Genomic DNA, 27308 nt, shown 5'->3' with positions numbered 1-27308 from the left:
ATAACAAAGTAAAAAGTTTATTTTCACATTTTTAAAGAGAACCAGTTTATTTATCATTTTCGTAAAACAACTATTTCAGTTATTGCAAAAGCAAAGATGGTGAGGGATGTTAAATTGTTATTGCAATATCCTGCTTTGACTTCTTATCCTTGAAAAGGGTATTTTTTGGGCAATAAGAATCAATCAAAATGTGGTTAATTTAGTTGAATCCTTCGCCACCAGGCGGCTAGTATTGACACCATGACACAAATTACACAAAAAAATCAAAAAGTCAAATGGAATGATATGACTTTTCCTTTATAAAAAGTAGCCAAATAACCCGAATAGGCCAGTGAAAACGGTTTTAATAAATATTGGGAAAATGAAGTTAATGGATCTTTGAACGTCAACGATCCTAAAACTATAAAAAAATTAGCTACAAAATTATTCTTGCGCGTTTTTTGATCTTCTTCTTCTACTTTCTTTCTAATATGGGTGTCCATATAGGCCTGTTTTGTCCTATTATGCCTCTTCGGACGTTGATGTCCAGCACTCTTTCCAGCGTTTTGGAGGTCTGCTTGGGTTCGTTTTCCGACAGGATTGTTTGTTTTTGCGATTTTTACAAGTCTGTTGTCTTCCATTCGGTTTAGTATTTTCTTCTTTGTCTACCTACCTTCTTATGTCCTGTATCTCGCTCTGTTGTCTAAGGTCTTCGCTTCTGATTCTGTCGTATAGTGTTTTTCGATGTATATTTCTTATTATTTTCATTTCAACCGTTCGCATCATTTGTAATGTTTTCTGCATACATTATGACAGGTCTGATTGTCGATTTATATACTCTTATTTTACTGTTTATGTTGAGGTATTTGTTTTTCCACACAATGTCTCTTAGGCATCCTGATACGCCTTCGTAGTTTGTTCTCTGAGTTTTTTGATCAAAGCGATATATACAGGATGAGCCAGATGGAAAAAATCAACTATTTTTTAAATAGAAACCCCTGCATAATTTATTACATTTAAATCGCCAAGAGAAGCTGATTTTAAAAATAGAACATACTTCTAATAATCACAGTTTAGAATTTAGAGCCAGTTAAACAAAAATTCTATTTTAAAATTTTTATAAATTAAATTGCTTACTTTTACTTTATAAATAAAAAATTTTATAAAACGCAAACCCCACTTAATTAATTGTTGAAAATTGCGCCCCTTTTATGCTTAGTAATACCCCTTTTTGGCAATAAAATCTTGTTGCCCTATAATTTTTTTAATTATTTTCCACATTCGAATGTTATTGTTTCTTTCGATTTCTCGATATTCTCTGGTCTAGTTTTAAACGCTAGATTTTTTATGACTCCAAAGAAAAAAGTCTTTATGGCGTAAGATCCCTGGATTAGGGGTGTTCCTATCCACTGATTAGGAAAGATTGGATTCAGATATTTTCGGACTTCTACAGCATAATGGGCACAATTGGCAGCAAAAGATCGTTTTCATTTTAAAATAAGCGAGCAGTTGTGGGAATTTCTAAAATAAACCTTCTTGGACCAAAATCTGCAGTTCTGGTTTGTTGATAAAAAAATATTGATATTGATATATATCTATATAGATAGAATTTGTTGCTTTCAAATTTATTAACATGTCGGACGTGTCTTTTGTGATATTTTCGTCACAACAATAAGACAATTTTTGCGGAAAATCAATATAAGATAAATATAAAACTCTGAGTATTAGTCCATAAGTATGTTATATTTTTGGAATCAGCGTTTTTCGTCACATTGATTTTTAATAAAATTTACAGGGGTTTTCATTGAATTTCATTGTTGATGACCCAATATTTGTTTTCTTTTTCGTCTTGTAAGTAATTATAGACATGTGAGAGAAGTTTTCAAAAAAGGTGTCATTTAAAAAATAATGAATTTATATTATAATCCGGTACAATATCTAACCATTTGTGAATAATTGGATTTTGCCATTTCCAAAAACATTCAGCCCCAGCCTAAAGCATGTAGCTAAAGATGGGCTGTTTGTAATATGCAAATTAAAATAAAATTTAATAAAGAAACTTTTTGTACCTCGAAGAGAAGAGTGACGAAAATGGAATTTTTAATATAAGAATGCTTGTTAAGAGAGAACAAGGAAAGTAATTAGAGCATTTTCTGACTATCGTTGCTTGTCAGGATTACAAAATATTTTCTTTTGTATTAGCAACATAATTCAAACAAACGTGAGAGTAGGAGAAAACATCAATATGACGATTTGACTGAATGAAATCTGGAATGATTTAAAATAAGAATATAAAAATCTTATTTCCTTCTAATAATATTTGAATAAAACACATTAATTCCGATAGGGAGACAGGGAGCAGAAAATGATTAATGACGTCTATCTAGAAAATTTTCAATAAAGCCCGGCTACGAAGGTATTATAGAATAAATGAATTCAAATAGACAGTAAAAGAAAAGCATATGGAATGAAAATTCATAACATCCACCCCAAAAGACCTCCCGATGAATAATAAAAAAGTCATAACTGGTTGAATTTTTATTGAACAGAAGCTGGAGCCAATGTAACCCAGAACAATCGACACTTTTCGTCACGCTTTAATAACTTTACGTTTGTTTCAAAATTAGGTATTTTCCGGGAATTAAGGACCTCATTAACGCCTTACAAAGGGATTATTGATTATGGGGTGAGAATGTACTTCGCATTAATAACTATGCGTGAAGAACTTTCTAATTAAGTGTTTCAAAGTCCCTAGTGCAATCACCATTAAATATATAATACGCAGCCTTGATTAAGTTTTGAAACTAAGGTAAAATTTTGCCAAACAAATTCCAGTAGGCACCGTATTAATTACGCTGCAGGGCTAAATCGATAACTAAAGGAAAACGGGGCACGTATACAACAAAATGGGGTGTTCATATTTGAAAATTTATCTAGACGTTAATAGAGGTTTAGTTGAGCGTGAGTCAAAATCCCTACGAAGTATCTCTTTTAAAGCTAACCACTCGGCAAACTTAAATCTATTGGTCAGCTAATCTCTATTACGTCATTTGTATGCCGTTAGCCTACTATAGGGCGCCATCTTTATGGTCAAGTGTTCGTGCTTTTTGTTTTCAACATTATCTCTGACCGAGTCTTTAATGTTTCCGTACTGATTTTCCTGGTCTATCAATGTTTTATGTGCTTTATGTTCTTCGTTCGGTTTTGGTAACTATATTTAATAGCCATATCAATACCACTTTTTTAAAGAGGTTTTAAATTTGGCTTTGAAATTATATTTGATTCCAAAAATACTGAATTTAAATTCGGACATTTAATTTCAAGAAAAACTGCCCTACATAAATCTGAGTTCGTAATTTATTCTGAACGATATATTTCCACTGCAAACGGGAATTTGTCAAGGATTAAATTCCTCTATCGTACTATGAAAAGTGTGTTGTGTTAAGCTAATCTGGGATATTTTTTCTCTTTAATCATCGCGAAAGAAAATTTTAATTTAAAATTATAATTAATGCCGTAATTCAGGTTATATCTAGTATCTCATGTTTGTGGCCAACTTTAAGGACGGATTCTCTTTCGAGAATAATGCAAGGAACGGAGGTCAGGTTACGAAAGAAATTTCTCAGTGTACGGAATTACAAGCTGCTTCATTTTTAACTCGATTATTAAAAAAGTCTCGAAATATAATAGAATTTTTGCTGGGAAAGGTTTCTATAGAATATGACAATGTAACTAGTTTTACTTTGGTATATGCCGTAAGTCGCCATTTCCTGTAATTGTCAACCTGAGTATTAATTTGTAAAAAAATGTAATTCCATCATTTTGGTGAGTTTAGGAAATATTTGATACAAGTGTTAAATCTATTAATGCGTCTCAGATTGTCATTTTTGTTAAATCTAATGGTCTTACATTATGAACAGTCTAAAAGAAGTAACAATTGAAGGGCTTAATGTGAAACAATGACAAGCCTTAAAAAGATAAAAATGAGATATTTGACTTCTATTCCCAAAAATAATATATATTAACCAGTAAAAACTATAGCTTTTTTATTTAGATATGTAAATGCATCATACCCTATGGGACTATAGTTGATAACAATATTAATAAAATTACTGCTAGTTTTAGAAAAATCAGTTTTCATGAATAAAAAATGTGGCTTGTCATTGTTTCACATTAAGCCCTTCAATTATTTACAAGCATTAGCACCAGATATATACGAAAGGCAATATTTAGCATTATTTGAAAAATATATGAAGCAATTTTAGGTTATATGAGTGCATCCATATCTAACGTTACTCTACATGCAATTAGGTAATTAACCAATGCAGTCTTATGTCTGCTTGCCAAAGCTTTCTATTGAGTGTATTGGTAATTTCAGTATAAATTCTCTTAATTATATAAGAGTGAACATTGTTTAATCCAATTTTTCATTTTGACTGTCACATAATCTATAAGAATGAACCTAAACACAAATGGCAACAGTTTTCTAAACTGAACTAATATAATTAAATTGATCCTTTAAAAGCCTTAACTTTTATTATTGATGGACTTTCGAGATTGCAAATTAGTAAAATCGCATGGGTCGCCAATTAATTCTATAGCACTAACAAAAATATTTTTTCCTGGTTTCTTAGTGTTATAAAATTTCCAGATTGTCGACGCTTAAATAATTTGTAAACATTCTCCTGAAATCTTGTATATTTTTCTCACACAACTGGGTATGTGATTCCCATTATAATTGTATACAGATTCGACAAAGTGTATAGTCCCACACACATAAAGTTGTTTGATTTTCTATCTATTTTTCAGAAATACTCTTGTAATAACTTCCAATCCCACACCACACAAACCACAAAGATATTAATTTCTTCCTGATAAAGTAGCATCTAAGTAAACTGCCACCCACTTTAAAATTAGATAATTTTTCTGAAAAAAACATGAAAGAATGTTTTGCTATTAGTTCTAGGAATAAACCCTTTGAAGGTTTAGAGAAGCCACAACACTTTCAAAATCTTTTAATGTAGGAATTATATACGAAATCTTTGACATACAAAATCTCTCTCTCTGATTTATATATTGTATTTTATTTAAACGTAGCTAATGTAGGACTTAATCTCCTGTGCGCGAACAAGCCTATTATTTGCATACGTCAGTAGATGTTCCCTTCGTTTTTGCTTTTTGTGTTCAGAGATAAAGAGGGCGGATATATCCAGGAATTAGTTGGTGAAAACTAATGGAAACAGGACCGGAAACTCTCTACTTTTTTTGAAAACCGCTTTTTTCTATTTGCTTTCACTTAACATGTGATCCAAAAATTGTTTCTCTATGCATTTAAGTAGATTTGTCTCTATTGGCATTTCAAGATAAGAGATGCTACCAGCTGTCATTTCTCCGTTTGTTTACATTGATTTTGGTTAGGAATTTAGCACGTTTCATATGGCGTTTTCGATTGGCATGTTTAGTGCAAGACCAGTGTATTGCCACACTGTTTCAATGACATTTGATAGAGCAGGATACAGATACACTAGTTTTGCACTAAACTTGCCAATTGAAAACGCCAATAAATATGAAGTGACAGTGTCATATTATTTACAATGTTAGGTTAGGAACGTGTTGTTCGATTTTAGTTCAACTGGTGCTGGGATCTTAACTTGAAACGCCAATACAAGTTCGGTAATTAAAAAAGTCAATTAAAGCTACTCTACTAGGAAAACCACAAAAATGAGTGAGAGAAATTTAAAAATCAGTACAATTTTTAACATTAAAACAACATATAAACCATGTCGAACTTAATTATATGTTTTATATTCTACGTGTATGTAATAACGTAATAACTGTGATTTTACATATTTTGTGGCTTTGGATGTTCGTATTAATTAGGTATCAATATTGAATACGCTCTGGCATTTGTTTAAGGTTTAAAAATACAGAAAATTGGATTAGTTTGAAACTGGAAATTTTATAATTTAGATTTATTATTAGCTAAAAATTAGTTTGAGCTGCAAGTTTTTTAATACGTCACTAACGTGGCGGTTGTCCTGGTCAAATATTTACCTGTTTATACTAGGGTCCCATCTCGTAAACCACCATTTTACGTGTCTAAAGGGAAATCGCTTGTTAATTGTCATTAAGCTGTCAAGCCTGAGTGCAACCTAAATTTAATAGCCTACCTGGGTTAGATAATAGAAAGTCCGACTTTAAGCTGAAAGCTACATTTAGTCATGTCAGTATTGTTAAATTTCTGTTTAGGTTAGGGTTTGGCAGTTGCATTTTTTGAAGCTCGTCCTGTGTAAATATTGCTTCGACTCAAATATTTTTCGTAAACTATTTTTTATTCAGTTTTATATTTATAGATGAGAAAAATAAACGAGAAATACACAACTCGTTGTTTGCCCCATATTTTATAAGGGTTGGCGCGTAGGCATTTTATCTTTTCTTTACATTTTATTTCAAGATTTTGTCTGAAAAAGTGGATAAGTTTTAAGGGACGAAAATCGTCACATTTGGGAAATCAGGGGAATTGAAATTTTTCCGAGCACAAGTTTAGTTTATTCGCTCTGACAACCAACTAAAACATACCTAAAAGACGTTTCTTGTTAATCCTCGATTTTCCCAACGGTGGTATCAAATACCCATAAAACTCCTGTTTGTTCCTGTCTCGGTCGTTTACCCATATCAAAAAATGTCCATTAGGGCAAGTTTCCTGAAGTAGGGTATTTATGACGTAGCTTTACGTGCGTTTTGTTTCCTTTAGTTTTTACAAATTGACCTTACAAGTATACAACACTAGGCACGAATTCTTCCTCTGATACGAATATAATATAAATTTATACTTATTATTAAACTCAATTTTGGCAGGAAAGTAGGTAAAGGTCATGTTAGTTTTACTAAATGCGAAATAATTTTTTTGCGACCTTAGCCCATATAACTTTTGCTTTAATGGCTTCTCACCTAGCTAGGAAACACAGTGCTTTTTTAATACAATATGACTAAATTTGCTGTAAATGTCGGGTCATAAAAGTGAATATTAAAATTCCCAAACGGCCTTCACTTTTAAACGCGGTGTTAACCACCCTTCGGCGGCAAACCCTTTTATGTACACGCTGAAAATGAAACCGCTTTCCTATCAATAATCCCCAATTTTTCGCTTAACTCCAAACACTTGTATGTAAATTAAGCTGTAAATAGAACGGCAGCATCCAATCCCGTAGATGGGATTATTAAAATTTGACTTCATATTGCAATAGTTGGACGATGAAAACATGGACATTTTGTCGAGTTAGATACACTGAATCATTTACTCTTTAAGTCTGTATGTTCGTAAAATAAATGATTTTTGAATCGGTATCTGATTACATTCTAGTGAAATAGAAGAAAATAAATACCAGTCCACTAGCGAAGTTATTTTGATTATTATCAGGCATTGGCATCTTCAAATAATCCTTTTATTAGGATGGACATAAGAGATGCACTGGCATTGGATAAGGTTAAACTGAGGACAATTTAGTGTTAGCTATGTGAATAAATGAAATCATTAGGCGATTCCTGCGATGATAGCAAAAGCATTTATGAAGAAAATATAATAAAAATGTGTTTTGTTATAACAAATTTACAAAATTTACGTGCAGAAAAACATTTAAAGCAAACTGGACTAACTAACTGAAGTGCCTAGCATTGTTCCTGCTAGTGCTAAGAGTCTAAAAACAATCTTGTGCTTATACTGTTTACACTGTGCTGTTTTCAAAACAAATTTGTTCCAATTTAGGTAATTGTCCCAATTTACTGTGCTTTATCAAAATTAGATGAGACTCTATTTGTTGTCGGTAGAGGAACATAAGAAAGAATGGGTATTTATTATTTATGCACAAGGGAAAAAATCTGGGAACAGTATATGTTTCGAAGTCATGTGTGTCGATGTACATGCAGCAAGGCTAGAATCACGAAAATATTTTAGATGCACTTTTATGGTCATATTTCTTAATACAATTTTTGTTTCAAAAATCTTTACACTTTTAGTTTTCTAGATACAGTACCTCGCATTCTTAGTTGGTCACCCTGTACAGTTCCTTCTAATATCCGGTATAAGTTGATCAAAAATCTTTCACTACATTTTCAGCTGGTTTCACGCTGCTTAATTGAATTTAATTGAAACCTTCATAGAGAATTGTATTTCACTAGGTGGAGCACTTTTGTGTCCAGAATAAATTAATAAAACATAGGGACAAGAGAATTGAATCTAAAATTCTAAGTAAATAATTTACATAGCAGGTTCATTTAACTACATGGAGATTTACTCGTACATCTAATATGGGATAGTTTGCAAAATCGGAGCCGTATAATCAAGAATGTATAAGATGAGGAGACCGGCTATCCCCTTAGGCTTGGACAGGGGTTTATTTGTATGGAGGCACTTGATCAACAAACTAAAACGTCAGGGTCTTATTTAATCCTGTAGATGCATGAAGTTTGATGTGTCATATAAATGATAAATTTCTATCTAGAATGAGATTAAAAAGGGAAACGAGGAGTCAAATGAATTACGAGCCCCTGAAATAGAAAAGTTTTATTTGGCCTTCCGTCGAACAAATGTAATATTTAAGTTGTTGTCGAGCATTTTCTTAACTGTCGGTAGCTGTGGGATATAAATCAGTTTTGCAACCGGTGGGATTTAAGTAAAATAAATTATAAAGGAACGTGTTACACGAGTTTGCCGATGGTAAAAGTGTGGCGGAGATATGACTGTTCAAAATGATAAAATACCCTTACCCTTTTGTTGTATCCTCAGATATACAAAAATGTATTTACATTTTCGTATAAACATAATAATTCTTTTAAAGTAGGACCAGTAACAATATATCTCTCAAATAAATTCAGTTGAACTGAACTGTGTTTGTCAAATGACCATAAATTCATAAAGTTTTCCTGGGTTAATAGTGTGACGTTGGTCATAAATGACATATTTATCTTGCAAATTCGTGCGATAACTTTGTGACCTAAAATGGCAATGTTTGTTATTAATAAAGGGATTTTTGCCCACAGGAGGAATTTTGGCGCTTAAAAATGATTGATCTTACCCGGTTGTCAAGGCAAAGCCCTCTAAAGATATTTTTGGGTACGCAGATCGGACCCTATTGTTGATGCTAATTACCCATTTAGGCCGATTAAGAGGGATACTAGCGTTCTGTCTGACAACCTTAATTAAATCACGTTATGTTTTTATATTACAACAAATTAAAACGTATGTAAAGGGTACGAGCAATAAATAATACGTCTGGTGAAATAAATTTGGAATTCTGTCAGATACGATGGTATCGAACTGTGCACTCACTGCTGTTGCTACAAGGAAATGTCACAAATCACGAATGTCCGCAGCTCAAATTGCTAAAACGCCGCTAAATTGCTATGGTTTATCACAGAGGATAATCTTTCTACGACCTATAAATACCCGATGGTCTTTTATCGATAGTTTCCTCTCACTTTCAAAACAGAAACACCATTTATTGGGACAAAAGATTTAATTTTGTCCACCAAGTCAAACTTGAAATAGCCCTTTTATTAACCGTATTTTTTTCAATTTTATCGCTGCTATTTTTAAAGGTAGATAAAATGGCCCAGTCTGAGATCCCCTTGATATTTGAGCCACACATTTTCAGGAAAAAGTGGATCATTCGCTTTCCCCAGAGCCAGATTTACTTTAAGTGTTAAAGATAGAAGGAAAACAATGATCTAAAGAAGGTTAGCGTTCATTTTAAGCTTATTGTTATTTTTAATAATACTCAAGACGTTTATGTCTATATGAAATTAAAAGTTCTTTGAACTGGTAATAGCTTTTCTAAACATTAAAACCAACGTTACTTGTTTCATTCAAACCGCTCATTCATAATGTGAGCTCAAGCTCTATAATGCATAAACTTTAAAATATTCAAATTTGCTCTGCAAACCAAAGACGTGAATTATTATTAAAATATACAACAAAAGTCATTACTCAACAATGTGGCTTGAACAAGTCTCTCACATAAATATAAAATTAATTTAAATGTATTCGACCACTATATCATGAATGGCAAAAATTCTATTTATTAATTATTTTACACTTTAAGATTTTTTATTTTTATAAATGGAATCAGTCTCTGGTTTAGATTGCAAATCTTTGTTTAGAACTTTACAGTCATTCAGTGTATTTGTTTTTGTTTGTATATTGTTAAGTATATTTCTTTTGTGTATCATACGAAAGCACAGACCTGCATGCTAATCAAATCAAATTAAATCAATTCCGTTATTTCCAAAGATATGTACGGAATGTGTCAATATGATAGTATATAACGAGATGGAACTTAAAATAATAACACTAAAATATTACAAACAAACACTAATAATAATTACCTAATATCATTAAGTTCGCTTTCAAATTTTCTGAGTTGCCATTTTTTCATCATAGTCATAGTTTAAGTTCTTAATGCTCTTAGGTAATTGATTAAAAATAGTCAAATCGAGTTACCGGGTTATACAGGGTGGTCCAGTTTTAAGTGTCAATAATTCACCATTTGATAGCTAATCAAAAAATAAGTTGACTTGCATTATGTCATTTTTCTGAAAAACGTTTCCTAAGGAAGATACAGTCCTCCAAATTTCAATTTAAAAAATCGTTTTATAGTTTAAAACTGAACATTCAAGACTTGTAAAAGTCCAAATTTGTACTGAATAGTCTAAAAACTTGCTTTTTACTATTAGGAATGGTCTTATGATTCGCTTTCTCAGACTGCCATCCTGGTTGAGTGTCTGAAACTGGCATTCAAGAACTAAAAAAAGTCCGGAAATCAAGACAAAGATTGTATTGTGCATGAAACTCATTTTTTACTACTAAAAATAGTATAAAAGTTGACTTTTAATGCTAGAACGAACCTTACTAGGACTAAAGAGAGTCCAAAAGTATATTTTCAAGACTTTAATTGGTGTACAACTCAATTTTCTTCAACTTTCAACAAGTCAAGAAGTAAATTAAATTTTCGGACTATTTTATTTCTAAAAATTAGTTCTCAAGACTATTATTGTAGCATTTAGTACCAACATTTTTTACTTTTATTACTGAAGAAACTTGACTTTTGGAAATAGTCTTAAACTCGATTTTTCAGTCTTAAAAAGCACTAAAAACAGTCTGAATTTCTTAGAGGTGCTACAATTTATTGCACTTATGAGTGTAGATGTCAATTTAATAGTGAAAAAGCTTGAAATAACATTTTCAAGACTATGGTCAGTGGACACACTGGCTTTTAGGCCTGATAAGTCAAAAACTTTGTAAAGATAGTCTTGAAACTCGATTTGAGGCACTGAAAACAGTAGTAGTTAGTAGTTTATTAAGAAATACCCGAATTTTTAGCACTGAGGTGTCTAGAAGTCGATTTAATAATGATAAAGCTTAGAATGCTATTTTAAGTCTATGAAGAATGTAAAAATTGTTTTTTAAGTTTGCTATGTCAATAACTTGGTGAAGATAGTCTTGAAACTCGATTTTCCAAGCTGAAAGCAGTTTTGAAGCACTAAAAAAGTCCAGAATTCGAAGAAAATGAAAAGCAAAGTAAAAAGCACGAAAAGTTAGTTTTCAAGACAATTTTCATGAATCTAATGTCAATGTCCTGCATCTAAGACTATTTTCAAGACTAAAATATTGAAATTTGTCTTCAAATTATGAAAACTTACTTCAAATGCAAATTTTAAGCTTCTGGTGTCACTTTTCATTAGTTCAGTCACATTTTGGGATTCAAGTCAATTTTTAAGGTTTAAATGTATGAATTTGTAGTAACATTTGTAGTTTTTGTGTCTACAAGTCAATTTTTAGTATTAAAGTCTCTCGATTTGCATGAAAACTGGTTACAAACACAATTTTTAAGCTTCTGAAATGTTTATCTTTTCTAATTCAATTTTCAAAACTAAAGTCTTTTAGTTTGTCTGGAAACTATGAAAACTGGCTACAATAATATTTTTTAAACCTCTTAAGCGAATTTTCCGTATCCAAGACAATTTTTAAGTTGGGTTGGGTTAGTTTTGGGTCTTTAACCGTAATAACGTGTAATAAAGTGCTTGTTCCAAATTTGATCAATATTGCTCCAACGGTCTGACAGTTATGACAAAAAACCGATTTTTTAAACAGAAATTTGAAAGATTGTATTTTCCTTAGGAAGCACTTTTCAGGAAAATGACATAATGAATGTCAACTTATTTTTAAATTGGCTATAAATTGGTGAATTATTGACATTTAAAACTGGACCACCCTGTATGCCTTATTTTGGTACCAGCTACCTAAGTAATAAAGCATAGTTTAGATTTTTTAGAAACACCCTGTATACTGCCATTTTAATTTGATGATGATTTTTCAATTAAATCAATCATACTTCCATTCCAGAAAATCTGCACTCCAATGGAAACCATTTTCCGTCACTTGTTGAATATTTTACTATTTTAAACTTAAACAAGCTGAAACTACTGTAGCATTCATCAATGTCTGCGGTTTTTCACTTTTGTGAGTAGCAAACCTCAGGAAGTTCAGGATTTAATTATTATTGTCTGAATACAGTCTTATTTGATTAACATTACAGGTCAGGCGGCGAAGGACTTTAATTAACACTGCAGGCAAATTTAGCTGAACTTTGCTTTATAATGTCATGTTTATTGAACCTACTGCCTACTGTAGTAGTGAGATAGTTAATCAATGCATTCTCATAATCTGGTTTGTATAGTGGTGTGGAATATTGTCTGTTTTCCTTTCGATTTCAATTTAATGAGTAAAAGTTTTATGGGGGTATTAAAGATAAAGCCTTGAAATGAGGAAAAATAATTTTGAATTTCCAATTAAAATTTATTCTAGTCACATTTAATCAAGCAGAATGTCTACGGTCGAAGAAAACAATTAAAATTAATAAAATCCAATTGGCGGAACTGAAAAGAGTCCTAAAGTGGGAAATCTCATCATAACCTTATTCCTGCTTCGGACAGCGGTAGTAAAAATCCTGGAATGCATTAATTGATTAATTGGTAAAGTTGGGAAATACTTAAAGTTCCAATTTGAACTCTTCTAGAAAGAAAAGTTAAATAGGGTAAATCATTCGAAAGATATTGGAAATTAGTTTAGTATGGATTTCCCATTAAGTTAATATTTGAAGATGCTTCGAATCTAAACTTTGCTAAATTATCAAACTTCCTTTATTGTATGTGTACCAGGCGGGCATAGTTTGGCCAGCCTAGGTTCGTCGTAACGGTTAAGCCAACTTATATGATTTTACTTTTTGCTGTTAATTTTCGAAGGATTTGAGAAGAATTTGATGCTGTTTCGTTTTCCACTCTATTCAAACTCGACGGAAAATATGTATAAAACAGTGTGAATGCTTCTAACTGTAAAGTGGCATATTTTATGTGACATACATAACTTCGAGCGTATGCATTTATTACTTTTTCGGGGTGGCCTACGGTGCGTGTTCATAAAACATACATTTTCTCGGACAATATATTTTACATTTCATGTCTACACTTTACGGTTTTTAAAAATCAAAGACCTCAAGGGTACTCAGCGATTTAGATCGAGTCTCTTGAATAAATCTTTCTCACTTTTTAACCAGAAAAAATCCTTGTTTTGTTAAGAACCACATTTCATAAAACAACCCGTTTTAGCTTTATGGCCGTCACGAAAGATGAGCTACAAGAAGAAAAATTGCTCTCTGTCGCTTTTTTATGTCTTCCTAAAGAATTTTCTGATTTGATTACACTGGAAATGAGCGCGATAGTCGTCACAGCATAATAAACTTACAGGTCGATCTGTATTCCCTCTACGATATTGTTGACATTTGCAATTTTAGAATTTCCCTATTCTCTACGTCAGCGTAATTAAATTTCACACGTGGCGGCAAGAACGAACTTATATTAAATCAGGTTTAACGTCATATACCGTTCCAAAGAATTATTCCTTAAATATAGAAAACAATTTTATCTTTTCCCGTAACTTCCCAGTTCTTAGTCTGACCTTTTTATCGAGATCTCGAACGATGGTTTCGAGCTAAGCGGTTTATACGAAATCGCTTCGAATGGGTATAGGTAAATCGAATGCGCATTTTGTTTTGTGGATTTTTGTCAACTAGAGACGTTTTCAGTTTAACCTTTAATTTTCGGGAAAATTTTTGTCATGTTGGTTTATTTACTATTCATATCTCTGTAGAATATAATGATAGTACAAAATGTAATTCTATAGATCTCATCTAGCCTAGACTCTATATTATAATTTAGTATTATTTTAAGAAAGCGTAAAGTTGCCATGCTATTATAAAAGAATTAGCGTAGATGAGCATGTTTAACATATAGAATGGTTTGGCTTTTGGTTGGCTTGAGAAAGCCATTTGGACTTTCCATTTTTGTCAAATCATCAATGTGGGGCTTGACAAGAATAATAGAAGATAATAACAAAATGATGTTGGTTTTAATTTAATGTTGTTAATTGCCTAGTTAAATGACTTGCCTGAATTTCAATCGGCATTTGACGGTATGAATGTTAAATTTCTCGTAAAATAGCCAAATCTTAAGAATTCGTAACTGTTTTCTTATTAGCCATAGCACTTAGAATATGATTTAAACTGTAAGCAGGAATGCGCAATTACTTCTATTCCTTTCTGCTTCACTTTTTTTTTGCGGAACTTTCCTGGAAAAATATAACATATTTTATTGAAAATAGTGTTTAATACTAAAAAACAATAATTATTTAGTCAATTAAATGTTCAAACTGATAGCACACTCTCTTCTAATTCTAGTTTTTAAATAGTCAATTGATTCACGTGTACTTTTATAAACAACATTGAGATGGCCCCACAAAGAAAAAATTCAAAGGATTGAAATCAGGAAATCTAGGAGGCCATTCAATTGATCCACGTCTTCCAATCCATATGTTGGGAAATGCTACTTCGTTGAGATACTGTGTAACTTGTATTGCATAATGTGATGGTGCACCATCTTGCTGTAACCATAAATTTTCCTAATGTATCATGGATTATTAGCGCTGGAAAATAAATTTATTTATATCCCCACTTTATGTCTTAAAGTGGGGATAAGGTATTCTTGTAACAAATCAAGATATTTTGGACCGTTCAATGCCTCTGCAAAAAAGTAAAGCCCAATGATCTGTAAGGCTCATTAATTTTTTCGTAATATCGACATGATACCCAGAAATGTACATAGAATCCATAAATAAAACAAAAACTGAGGGTTCTCATTTTAAAATGTCAACTGGAACGGACACCCTGTATATCTAATTTTTTTTCTCAAAAAATGCGCGTTTAAATATAGTATTTATAACGTCTGTTTTTTTATAAAGGGAAGATAGATAAACCCGTGTTATGTTACAAAATTATAAAAATGAACCATTGCAAGTAATATTAAAATCCATAATTTGTTTTTAAATTTCTTGGAGAAATTTTTGGTAAATATTACCATCCAAGAACCTGTAGTCTAATTTTCAATATATTACGTTAATTACATTAGATACACGAAACTTACTTACATTTTTATGTTAACTACATGGTTCTAACAACATACATTTGCGACATTGTCCATCCCTAACTACATACATACCTACGACATTTCTGACGCTATGACTCCTTTTCAATGTTCATTGACTAACGTTTCACCATATTACTCTTTTGCTGGTTTGAACAACAAAATGTTTCCTTTTACTTAACATTAATATTAAGCAAATGGAGTATCTTTTCGCTGTTCACATCAATATGCAATTCTCAAAAATGTACAGTCCTCTGAGGCAGAAAGTCGTGGATAATCGATCGTAGCAAATTACAATTGAAACTCGGTTTAACCATGTGTGAGAGACAATTTGGCATAACCATATTGACAAATGCAAATCAAGAACACGGCCGGTCGTTTCCAGGTCACTACTGCATACTAAAAAAGCCCTCAAATACTTCATCAACCCTTTTGTTGTCAGTAATATGATTATTTCATTTTTGAAAAAGGATACATATAAATATTATCGTTATGGTCGAGATTTGTTTGAACCAAAGGAATTCCCTTCTGAGGCTCCCTATTGACACATATTTTATGATGATCTTAAGACGGATTTTATTAGTAACATATGAATTCGTTCTTTCTTCATTCTTCAAGTTTATTTGTGGCAAGCGATGAAAAGTACATTTGTACAATTCTATATTTTGACAGCTTTGAACATAACATGTTGTTTTTACCCATTTTTAACGCTGAATATATCGATTTTGTGTAACGATATTATAAAGCAATTGACGGTTGAAGCATCCCCGTTTGCAGAATGGTAATACAATAACCCTTATTAAATGTTGTTATCATTCTCAAATTATAAATCAGCCAATAAATGTTTGTGGCATTGCGGACATTAATTTTAAAGTTATGAAAACCCACACGCCTTCGGCGAGGTTTGCACCACAAACTGGGAGGATTACAGACCGTCGCATGAAGATCCTTGAAGCTGGGAAGCAAAAAAGGCCTTTAAATCAGAATTGGATTGTTTCTTTGTATTTCTTTTTGCATTCCAAGCAGTTTCCATCCCGAAAAGCGTCTAGCTAAATTAAACCAACTGTTAAAGCCCAAAGTAATTAATTTTCCAGATTTTCCTACAAGCAGTTGAGATAAACAGATATTACTATAACAATGAAATGAAACTTTCAGGGGGGAGTAAAACTTGATTATATTTCGGTAATTAAGCAGCCAACACGTATCGTTTAATATAACATTTTCAAACCTACGTTGAACAATCCAGTTAAACTAGTTATACAGGGTATTCCAAATGTTTCGAAACGGTCTACCTTACTCCACAAGGTTAAAGTTACAAAGATGGAATTTTAAAAAATCTATCTTTTGATGGTCATTTCGAATTTTTAGGACCTGGGTCTTTGGACCAGCGACATCCACCACCATTTTTTTTAATGGATTGGTTATGATTGTAATCAATTTTTACGTTGTACCAAAATTCCTATAATCAGCAGTTAAGGTTTAACAAAGTTTTATCCAGCCAGTTTTGATAAATCTGAGTTTAAATTATAAAGAAAAATCAACAATTTTTATCGTTGACTAAAAAACCTGTTAATATCTAATTAGAAGGTGGATTAGGGATGACTTCTTGACATTTCAAGATAGGTTGACATTTCATGTCAAACATTTATAATGTGTCAAGTTACATTACAAGTTGAATAGAAAATGGTTCAATGACATAAAAGAGAACGAGTAAACTCGTGATGGTCAGATACGATGACAGCAGACGTTCACATCACCAAACATGAGAAATAATCAATAATACATTCCCTGATCGAAAACTCATATCTCCATCTACCGTATACATTTCTCATCTCTAATTCACCTTCTAATTTGACGTTATCAGGTATTCTAGTCAACAATGAAACCTGTTGTTCTTTGCTCAAGTTTAAACTCAGATTTCTCGAAACTGTCTGAATAAAACTTTGCAAAACTTTATTTGTTGATCCAAGGAATTTGGAAAGAACAAAAAAATTGATTAAAATCATTACCAATCCATTAGAAAAAATAGTGGTGGATGTCGCTGGTCCGAGGACTAGCTAATATTCCAAAATTCCATCTTTGTAGCTTTCACCTTTTGGAAAAAAGGTAGACCGTTTCGAAACATTTGGAATACCCTGTATATTATGTAAGCCGAACTAGAATGAGTTTGTTGCCAATTTTTCCTGGAGAACATATTGTTCGGTGCTCACGTACGAATTTAAAAAACGGTTGAACGCCTGCATTAGGGTGGAAATTAACCCGAAATATTAAATCAATTCAGCTGCGGAAATGAAAGGGTCGTGATAAACCAAAAATCTGGACATAAAAAACCGGTTTTGAAACCAGATCGGCGGTGCGGTATACAAACTTGTCCCGGAAATGAACTCTGGCGAATGTTTCGATAAATTGAGATAGATTTGCAGCTTTGCAGTCAAGATTACGCTATGACAGCCGAGGTAAAAAATTTAACACCGTTTATCACCTAAATTAAAAGGATTTAGTAAAGATCAGTCACTAAATGTTTTATGATTAAAACTGACTTAGAACTGAAATGTTTAGTTTCTTCCAATTACTTCTTTAACTTATTTTATTACTAACCACAGTAGGTACTCTAAAGTTGTAATTATAGGACTTTTCAAACTAGCAGATACTTGAGAGTAAATAAGTTGTCTTGCACTCTATTTGTGAATTACTTAAATAGCTCTATCTTTAAGAACCAGACTTAACACTTAGCCTTCCATTAAAATGTTTTGTGTTAATCTAGACTTAAAGAAAACTTATGAATCGTATATCTAATATTGTTTTATATGTAAATGAACTTAAACACGTTCTGTTGTTATTGTGACTGAAATGGTTTTCCCCTGCTGTCTTTAAAGTTTCTTAATACCCTTAATTATTTTCTCTTCCACGGTTTGATATATTATGCTGAAAATAATTTTGTAAGAAACCGCACACTGAGTATAAACGTTCCAGCAATATGGCAGCCGCTAATACATCGATTAATGCTTGGAAAATGTGAGGTTCTTAATATAATTCCAAGGATGGTTGTTAAACTGTAGAAGCAAATTCCTGTCATATGATTTTATTGTTCTCTTGGTGTATGAAATTTCGCAGGATTTCGTTTGTCGTTTCACACTCGAAGGAGTTTATATGTAGGACCTATCTTATTACTTACTGCGTTGAAGTATATTTCATAGGGTGATGTTACGCTACATATATATTTCCAGTCACAAAGTAAACCTTCATTACTATTAAATTGTGACATTACAATATATGCTCGTCGTTGTCACATTTAGAAAGAGAATGCATATTTTATTCTTTTCATGCGCGTAGTTCTCAAATATATCTTTATTGCAATTCTTGTAAGCGTTCAATTTCACCTTATACAAAATAATGAGGTATTTTGCAGTTTAATAGGACTGCATCGCTATTTGTTGCTTATAACAATTTAATTTGCTCCTTAATGTTCGAAACAATCATTTTATTTTAAAAATTGCTTTGTGTTAATAACGTACGGCAGACAACGATGTTCTTACATGGAGAATACTATTGTTAAAGTAAATGAAATAGAAATTGTGAGCTCGGTGCAAAGCAGAGCATTGCATTTACCGCGGAGCATTTTTAAAAGGGTTGTGTCACCATATATTACCTTGTGTACATCTGCTAACGTACATACATATCTCTTTCTCTCCGAATGTGGCCCTTCTTTATAGCTAGCCGTATTTTTCGCAAACAAAAACATTATTAAGCCTGCGTTCCCTATAAATCTTTAAATGAAAACATTTCACTTGCCCCGTTAATATGAGACCACGCTTGAACTTTGTTAAATAACTTTTGTAATGGACTGGAATCGGATTAATACCTTTAAAGCAAACGGTGACATTTGAATACCTACATTCAAACAAAAAACATCACCACATTTTCCAGTGCTTATTACATATTTTAAGGGCACAAAAGGCCCGTAATATTTATGATGAAACCTTTTTTCTGTAATAAAAGTTGATTACGATTACGAATTTCCAAGTCAATTTAAATGTGTACAACATGGCTCATATGGAGAGATAAAAATAAATTTTTTAGCATGGAAGAGAGTAGATTGCAGAAACGACTCTCCCTAAATGAAACTCATCAGGGAACGAGTTATCAAACAGTTTTTAAATTTGCTTACGACAAGCATATACAGTTATTTCAGTCAGTGTTAGTTTAATAAACTACAATGTCATTCTAATAAAAATAAATTTTAATTAAATTTGCAAACAAAAATAGAGTAAAACAGCAAACGTATTTTAATTAAAATATACGTAGACAAATTTTTGTACTAGACTATACAGGGTGTTTCAGAATACGTGTTACAAACTTATAGGACAAGTAGGAATTGCAAAAATAAGAAGAAAATATTCTGTATACATGCCCTAGTTTTTGAGATATGCTGAGTGACAAAAATTTATTTAGTTTAACTCTCGCAGATAGGTTACTTTCTCAGGTTTACTTTAAACTTTTAATTTCAACGTATCTGACAGTTGTCAGACTGTACGGGGTGATGTTTTTCTAATAGCCATGTCCCCTTTAACCACCCTCAATTTTTTGTGGTGCGACACTGCCTTTTACTTTTTTTGTATTTGCCACCGTTTTCAATTCTTTGCTTAGGAGTTAGAAATCATCTCAATGTTTGCTTAATTCCACTGGAATTGGTAATTACAGCATTTTTTAATGCTAATACGTACATTTTACAAATTTATAAGGTATGTAAGAATAAATGCAAAAATAATTAAAATATGTTCTGTAGGCATATGCAGTTGGAGTTTTAGCTTTGGAGATACGGGGTGTTTGTTTTATTTTAAAAGTTGTATACCCTTAATAGCCCTCCAATAGCATATGTCTACAGAATATGTTTCTATTATTCTTGCGTTTCCTACACACCCTAGAAGTTTGTAATACGTATTCTGAACCACCCTGTGTAGAACCCTGTAATCATGTTTGTCCTCTGAATGTTTTGTAAAATGATTACATGTGAATTAATAAAATTAATAAAAGTTCAATATTTCAAGAAATATAAGAAATAATATATGTGTTTAAGGTCAAAATGTTGCTCTGAAGATTACGTGATTATTTTTACAACTAGAAGGAAGTTCTGTAGGTCACGTGACAATATTGAAGTTCAAAACCAATGAATAAAAAAATATAGCAGGAAGGAGCAATAGCAATCAATGAGGGGGACAAAAATCGTTCAGTATGGCGGCCGAAAACTGTCAAAAAATCAGTGACGATAATCAATCTGCTGTTGCCCACTATTCACAAATCCACTCGTCAATAATAATTCAACTAATTTAAGTTTGCAAAAATTAACCTTTAACGGACCGAAAAGCAAAACAAACAAAAACAACAAATCTTTGCGGTTTTTAGCTAACTTTACATACCACCGAATATAAACAAAACTGTTTTACGACTAACTTCGGAAGTTTCATTCAATTGCGCAGTAGGCGTATGGGGGACAAAGATGGCGACTTCCGTCTCGGTCACTTAATGCACAAACGGGGGTATTTGCTGATTCTTTTTGCTCGAAAGTCACAGTCAACATTTTATTGCAAGTCTCGTGATTCTTTTCAACTGTCAAATTTTCGTACAAAGCCACGTGGCTATTTCTATTTTAATTTAATTAATTTGGGCGTGGTCCTAAAAAAAAGTTTGACAGCGGCGCTTGACTTCTTATTTTCAGGTGCCCCTAACAAGCTTGGAACCCAGGCTCATTGTATGATACTACGGTACTACTTTCAATAACAATTAAAAAAATATATTCTAAAAGGTTGATATGATAAATCGAAAATAACGGACAATGATGAAGCATTTAGTAATAGAAAGGAAGAAAATTTTTAATAAAAGAAAACATGTATTCTTTAAAACATTTAAAGATTCAAATTTCAGGTTAGGTTAGGTTGGGTTAGGTTAAGTAATACATCGAAAAATATTAGAAAAAAAATCCTCTTAAATGTCTCTTCTTTGAGATGCAGAACAAAAATCAACATTGTTTAATGTTTAATTTACTTTTAAACTTTTGAAAAACATTCGAAAAACATGTAAAATCTCTTAGAGTTTGTGAGACGAATTCAGGGATACCCTGTATACAAAATGCTGTTTCTTTAATTTAAATTTTGTCCTCAAACTTTTATTTGTTTATAGTTATTTTAAGACTTTTTCTTGTTTTAGGTATCATGGATCCGTAAAAGAGACTTGCATATCCTAACCGTAGGCATTCAAACCTACACAAACGACCAAAGATTCCTGTCTCTTCATACCGATGGTTCCGACGAATGGACCCTCAAAATCACATCGTCCCAAACTCGAGATTCCGGAGTTTACGAGTGTCAAGTGAGCACCGAACCCAAGATCAGTCAAGCCTTTAAACTGAACGTTGTGGGTAAGTTTAGAATATTACAAAATTTGCTAGCGCGACTAAATTCTGAGTCCCTAAGGGACTAAGTAATTTCTAGGATCTTTGGAATATAAATAATCTGGTTCACGTATGTACAAAACTAAAGTTGGAAAGTTTTTCTGCAGCGAAATAAGAAGAAAATTTCGTATACAGAAAGTTTTTATTTGCTACATTCGAGTTATTCCCGAGATATTACCGAAAGCGCTATCATACAAACACCCTTTTAGCTCGAGGGTTTTAAAGAATTTTTGAAAGCAAAGATATTCATTCTCTCGACCTCTCTCCGACTGCGGACAAACTTAACGTAAAAATCTGGATGAAAGCGACCCAATATCGTCTTCCGGCTTGTTATTTTTTACCCCCAGGCATTAATATAAAAATAAAATAGGAAGGAGCGCTTAGCCACACAAAAGGTATCTGATAGACCTATTTCGAATGGTAAATCGAGTTTGGTGCCAGCACAATAAAAAAAATACACCCCCAGTAAGTGAATCCGACGATCATTGTATTATCACAAAACAGCCCCGCCGAAATTGAATTTAAAAAACTTTACCATATGCAGCCCAATTACAAATTGCATTCGTTTTTATACGCGATAGACGCAAAAGCGTGCACAGCACGAGAAATTTGTACAAAACTCGTTTTTTTAATGGAAAAATCCTGGTTTACGAACCGCATTGACACGTTGAAAAGGACGACCCAGATACGCCGCTATGTAAATGACCATATTTGTGTCCATTCCGCCCTAAAATTGTATGGGTCTATTTAGAAAAAAACAAACGCACACACATACAGTTAGTTCGGCAAATTGGCGAATAAACATGCTTCAGTTGCCTTTAATCTTCACAAAGATATATCCGAATGAACAAAACCGTTATGATAGTGGCATACAAAGCTGAAAATCTATTAGAACTTTTATGAAAAAAAAAAAGATAAAACAACTTTACTACCAGTTGATTAACGTTGAAATGTGCAAAAATAAATGGCTTCCATAGTTCCTAGTTTATACGTCCTCCATTATTATATAACCAAAATAGTACTGTATATCAAAACTTCTTGGAGGGGAATGCTTAATTCTCAACATTGAACATTCTCTGCAATTTCTAGATCTTATTTTTTTTAAATGTATTGTTACATGTTAGAAAAAATAGCTTATCACTGGCATGAAATTGTTAAATTTGAAACAAAAAGTTTTGAAACCACTGAAAGTCATAATCAGCTTCTTTATTTTTAATTCAAAACTTCTTCAACGATGGAGCAGTCGTACCTTCCACAGCTGTCGCCATTTCTGAGCTACAGGGTGATTTTAAAAATATGACAATTTGGAACCACCCTTGTATTTTCTTTACCATTAGCGACGAAGAGAAACTACAAATGGTTTCCCATAGAAAATTTAACGTAGAATCGTTTTAATTTCTTTTTCATCGTTTTTAAGATATGAACCAAACATGCTTTTTTTTAAATGGGACAACCTATATATTTTTGCAGATTTGGAATATGTTAATATGAATATATAACACTATAGAAATAAATTAATACAAATTAAAGATCAACGTGGAAATGGCTAATTTTATTCTGCAACCAAGTAACCATTAGAATAACAGCATGGCAGCTGAACAAATGAATGACGTTTTATAGAGCATATTCATTTGTTCGTGGGTGTCAAGATTATTGTATTATTTGGGTGATATAAAGGCTTCATTCGTTTTCACGTTTTTTTTGCAGCTCAGAAACACCAAATTGGTATTAGTGGATCCAAAAATGACTTCTGAAAAGTGACTAGAACCTTCCAAACATTTTTTTGCAGCTCAGAAACACCAAAATGTCACCAGAATTTTTTTCTTCAAAATTTGAGGGAACTCTACTCAAAGATGAGAGAAAAATTGGTTAAATTTGAAACCCTCTAGCGGCCAAGCTATTTAACCTACCAACCAGTGTTGTCATATCTTTTAAAAGCCCATTTCATTGGCTATCTATTGACGTACAAAAGTTTATATAGATTACCAAATAAGTTAGTTATATACGATTGAATGAAACACTGCACTAAAATTATGGAAAATAAATGTATCATCTTTGATGCCCAACCAATAAATCAATCAACCAGTGTTGTATCGTTGATATCCTATTTCATTAGCTATATATCGACATAAAAAATCTATACATTATGTATCAAATAAGATAATTATTCACGATGGAATGAAAGAGTGTATGAAAAGTTTTATAAAACGTAAACTTGGCAAAACGTGTCAAGTGATCTAAAAAACACGTGGAAAAAATGATTGGGTAATGATGAAAAAGTCACGCATTTTTTTCATTTTAAATAAAAGTCAAAATAGCCACTAAAAGTCATGTGACACTTCATCAAAAAACGGTCAAAATAGCAGAATTGTGTGTGCGTGTGCCACGTGACTTTGACAGAACAGAAAAGTAAAAAAAAATTAGGGCAAATAAGGCAAATCAAAATGGCCGAGAAAGAATCACGTGACCTCAGAAAAACTGGTTGGAATAAAATAATTAAAACATGTTAACAGGATTGCATTAGATAGGGGAAATTTGTACGTTGTTTTCCAATATAACCCAACAGTGTTATATACGTATATTTTTGAAAAGGTAGTTTTTAGCTTATTCCAAATCTGCATAAATATACATTTATGTACATTTATTACATTTAAAAAAAAAGTATTTCTGGTTCATTATAAACGATTTGCTTCATAAAAATACTCATTAAATATTTGTATTTTACGTTAAATTTTATATGGAAAGTCATTTGTAGTTTTTCTGCTCGCTAATGATAAAGAAAATACGAAGGGAGTTCCAAATTATCATATTTTCAAAATCACCCTCTTTTTCCGAAACGAGAAAGCTGTGGAAAGTATGACTGCTCCATCGTTCCTTTCACAAAAATCGAGCACAGGTTTGCAAAAACTGCATTGTTCTACCCTTACTACTTTCCGATATATTCCATAAAACCATCGAATTTGAGACACCCTGTACAATAAGATGGTAATCGTACTAAAATAAAAATCCTTTTTAATTTTTTTTTAATTGAAAGCTTATTCCTATATTAGGGACTTATTTGTAAATTATGATACTTCAGGCAATAACTTGAAATTGACATTTTTCAGCCAGTTTTTATAAGAAATACAACCTCACACGCTCTTGGTAATATTTTAAAAAGTATTAAGTAGTTGCTTTTCCAGGCAGTTTAAGCGGAAGGGCAAAGTCTAAAGGGAAGAGGATGGAGAGATTAGTGTTATTTATTGCCTTAAAAATTCCGATATGCCTTAAAATTATTTATCGACTAGTACAAGCCGTTCCTCTTGAACTCCTTGTTCCGTTTCTGCTGTTTTCCTCTCCCTGGGGAGCTTGTTAAAATGATCGAAGCCCTTTTACGGCAATACGGAATTTATGAAACTTATATAACTAAGGCTCAATGCTCTATGACAAATCCAATTAAGTCATTCAAAAGATGTCGTAATGCAACTGCGTTGCAATCTATTCGATTCTTGGCTTATATGCTGCTGTATACTTTGTAGATATACTGTAATAATCATTTTAGATTTTATTTGCTTTTCTTCAGGAAACCCGCTTGAGAATTTCTCCTTCTGTAAATAGTAGCAAGAACATCACAATTGCCTTTTAGGTCTTCAGAAAACCTCCCAAGATAAACTACCATAATAAAAGTATATAATTTGCTGAAATTCTTGGTTGGTTTGCTTATATGTTTACTTGCTTTTAATACTTTAATCTTGAGAAAACATGATTAGATCATACATTCCGATACTGTTGTAATGGCCCTTTTATCACTAGACATGATTAATCAAAGTTCTCATTCTCACTCACTCGAAACGTTCCTGATTTATAATCTCTAACCTGATGTAAACAACACGACCATTTTCCTATTTACACAGCTCAAAAGTTCCAAACTTTTTTGGTTTGTAAAGCACCAAAGGGTTTTGAGATAGAAACTTTAGTTTAGACCGAAATAAAACCTTTATAAATTGCAGGTATAGGGATTAGTTTACTGGATTATTTACTCTGTTTTTTTTAGACAGTTTTTTTCATTTTGTTGGTTTAGTACTTTAGTTAAATGGGCACAACTCATTATATGATTTTTATGATTAACGTTACGTTGGTTAAATTTTTTGATTAATATTTAAAGTTAAGAAAATTAGAAATCAGTTTTTCATTTATTATATACTAACTTTTGTACCAAAACTTCTTAAAAATCACATACTGAAAGATTTGATCGTAATTAGTGTTTATTCACAATTTATTACCGTATATTTGACAAATATGCATATTCCTAACTGTAACCGAGCATTTGCTGAAGATGTACGAGTACAAAGGAAGAATAGAACTAATCCAGAGATTAACACCACCAAATTTTAACTTCTAGAGGAGTGATATACTAATGAGCATGTTTTGTTAGAGCAAACAGGCAAACTTAAGCGCTTTGAATCTTGTTAGAGCTTAAATTGCTATAGTTGTTGCTTTTGGTAACAGATTAGTGAAAGTTCAAGAGCCACTTTGTTGATAATTAAAACATGGAACTTTCAAAAGTGATTTTTACGAGAAAAGTTGTCCCTTAAAACAAGTGAGTTTTCGTTTTCTCCAATAGTTCGATTACAGAAACTGCAAAACAGGTTTTGTGTTTTATTTTGGGTAAAGTTGGAGTTTCTGTGCCTCGACACTTACATGTAGGTTAAGCTTGAAGAAAGTTGTTAACAACGGGTGTGTTGTTCAAGTACACTAGTGCAAAATGCATTAGGTCGTTTTCGTTCCGTATGCTAAGTAATTTTCGTAGCATCTACTAAAACATGAAATAACGCCGAACTGAAATAAAAACAACTGTTTTACATGACACGTATAAGTGTTACTGAAACTAAAGTCGTTCGAAGCAAAGCTGTTTGGATTGTTTCAGAAAAGTTTCAGCATGAATCGAAGTAGGGTAGAGGGGTTGAGGGCGCTTTTTAATATTTATTTGTATTAAGTACAGAGGGGCTCGTATATATCACAAAATCCGTTTTGCTTGTTGGGGAAAATTAGATGACACCCCGAGTAACAAAAAGGTATAATCTTTGATAAAGATAATAAAATTACAGCAGAGAAAAGGGTTGTGTTGCTCTTATTTTGAGAGCAAATTATATTTATGAAGCCCCTGTTGTAAAACAGGGTTTTGACAAATTTGCCTGCTTTCGAAATATATCGCTTGGCAAGGGTTAACCAAGTTTTTTCTGCTGTAAACTTTGTACCATGTATTACGAATAATTCTCCCAACATTTAAGATTGAATTAGTGGTTAGATAATAAGACTAAGCACCAGACCAGACCTTGAGAGCAACTGATTGTATCAAAACCATGTTAAC

The 27308-nt window shown here is 32.3% G+C and overlaps 1 protein-coding gene across 3 annotated transcripts in view; it reads left to right on the top strand.

Annotated features, from left to right (window-relative positions):
* Positions 1–27308, top strand: part of LOC145738801 (zwei Ig domain protein zig-8-like) — a 166634-nt gene that overhangs the window by 109645 nt on the left and 29681 nt on the right. For all 3 annotated transcript variants that reach the window (XM_081993861.1, XM_081993860.1, XM_081993862.1), the window contains one exon: positions 21715–21925. In XM_081993861.1, the coding sequence (XP_081849987.1) occupies positions 21715–21925 (211 nt within the window). The remainder of the gene's footprint in view (positions 1–21714; positions 21926–27308) is intronic.

The sequence above is a fragment of the Ips typographus genome, linkage group LG16, assembly GCF_016097725.1.
Source record: "Ips typographus isolate SLU linkage group LG16, UJ_Ityp_2.0, whole genome shotgun sequence".
NCBI classification, from domain to species: Eukaryota; Metazoa; Arthropoda; class Insecta; order Coleoptera; family Curculionidae; genus Ips; species Ips typographus.
The sequence above is the reverse complement of the archived record's forward strand: the minus strand, read 5'-3'. Positions and strand labels throughout refer to the sequence as shown.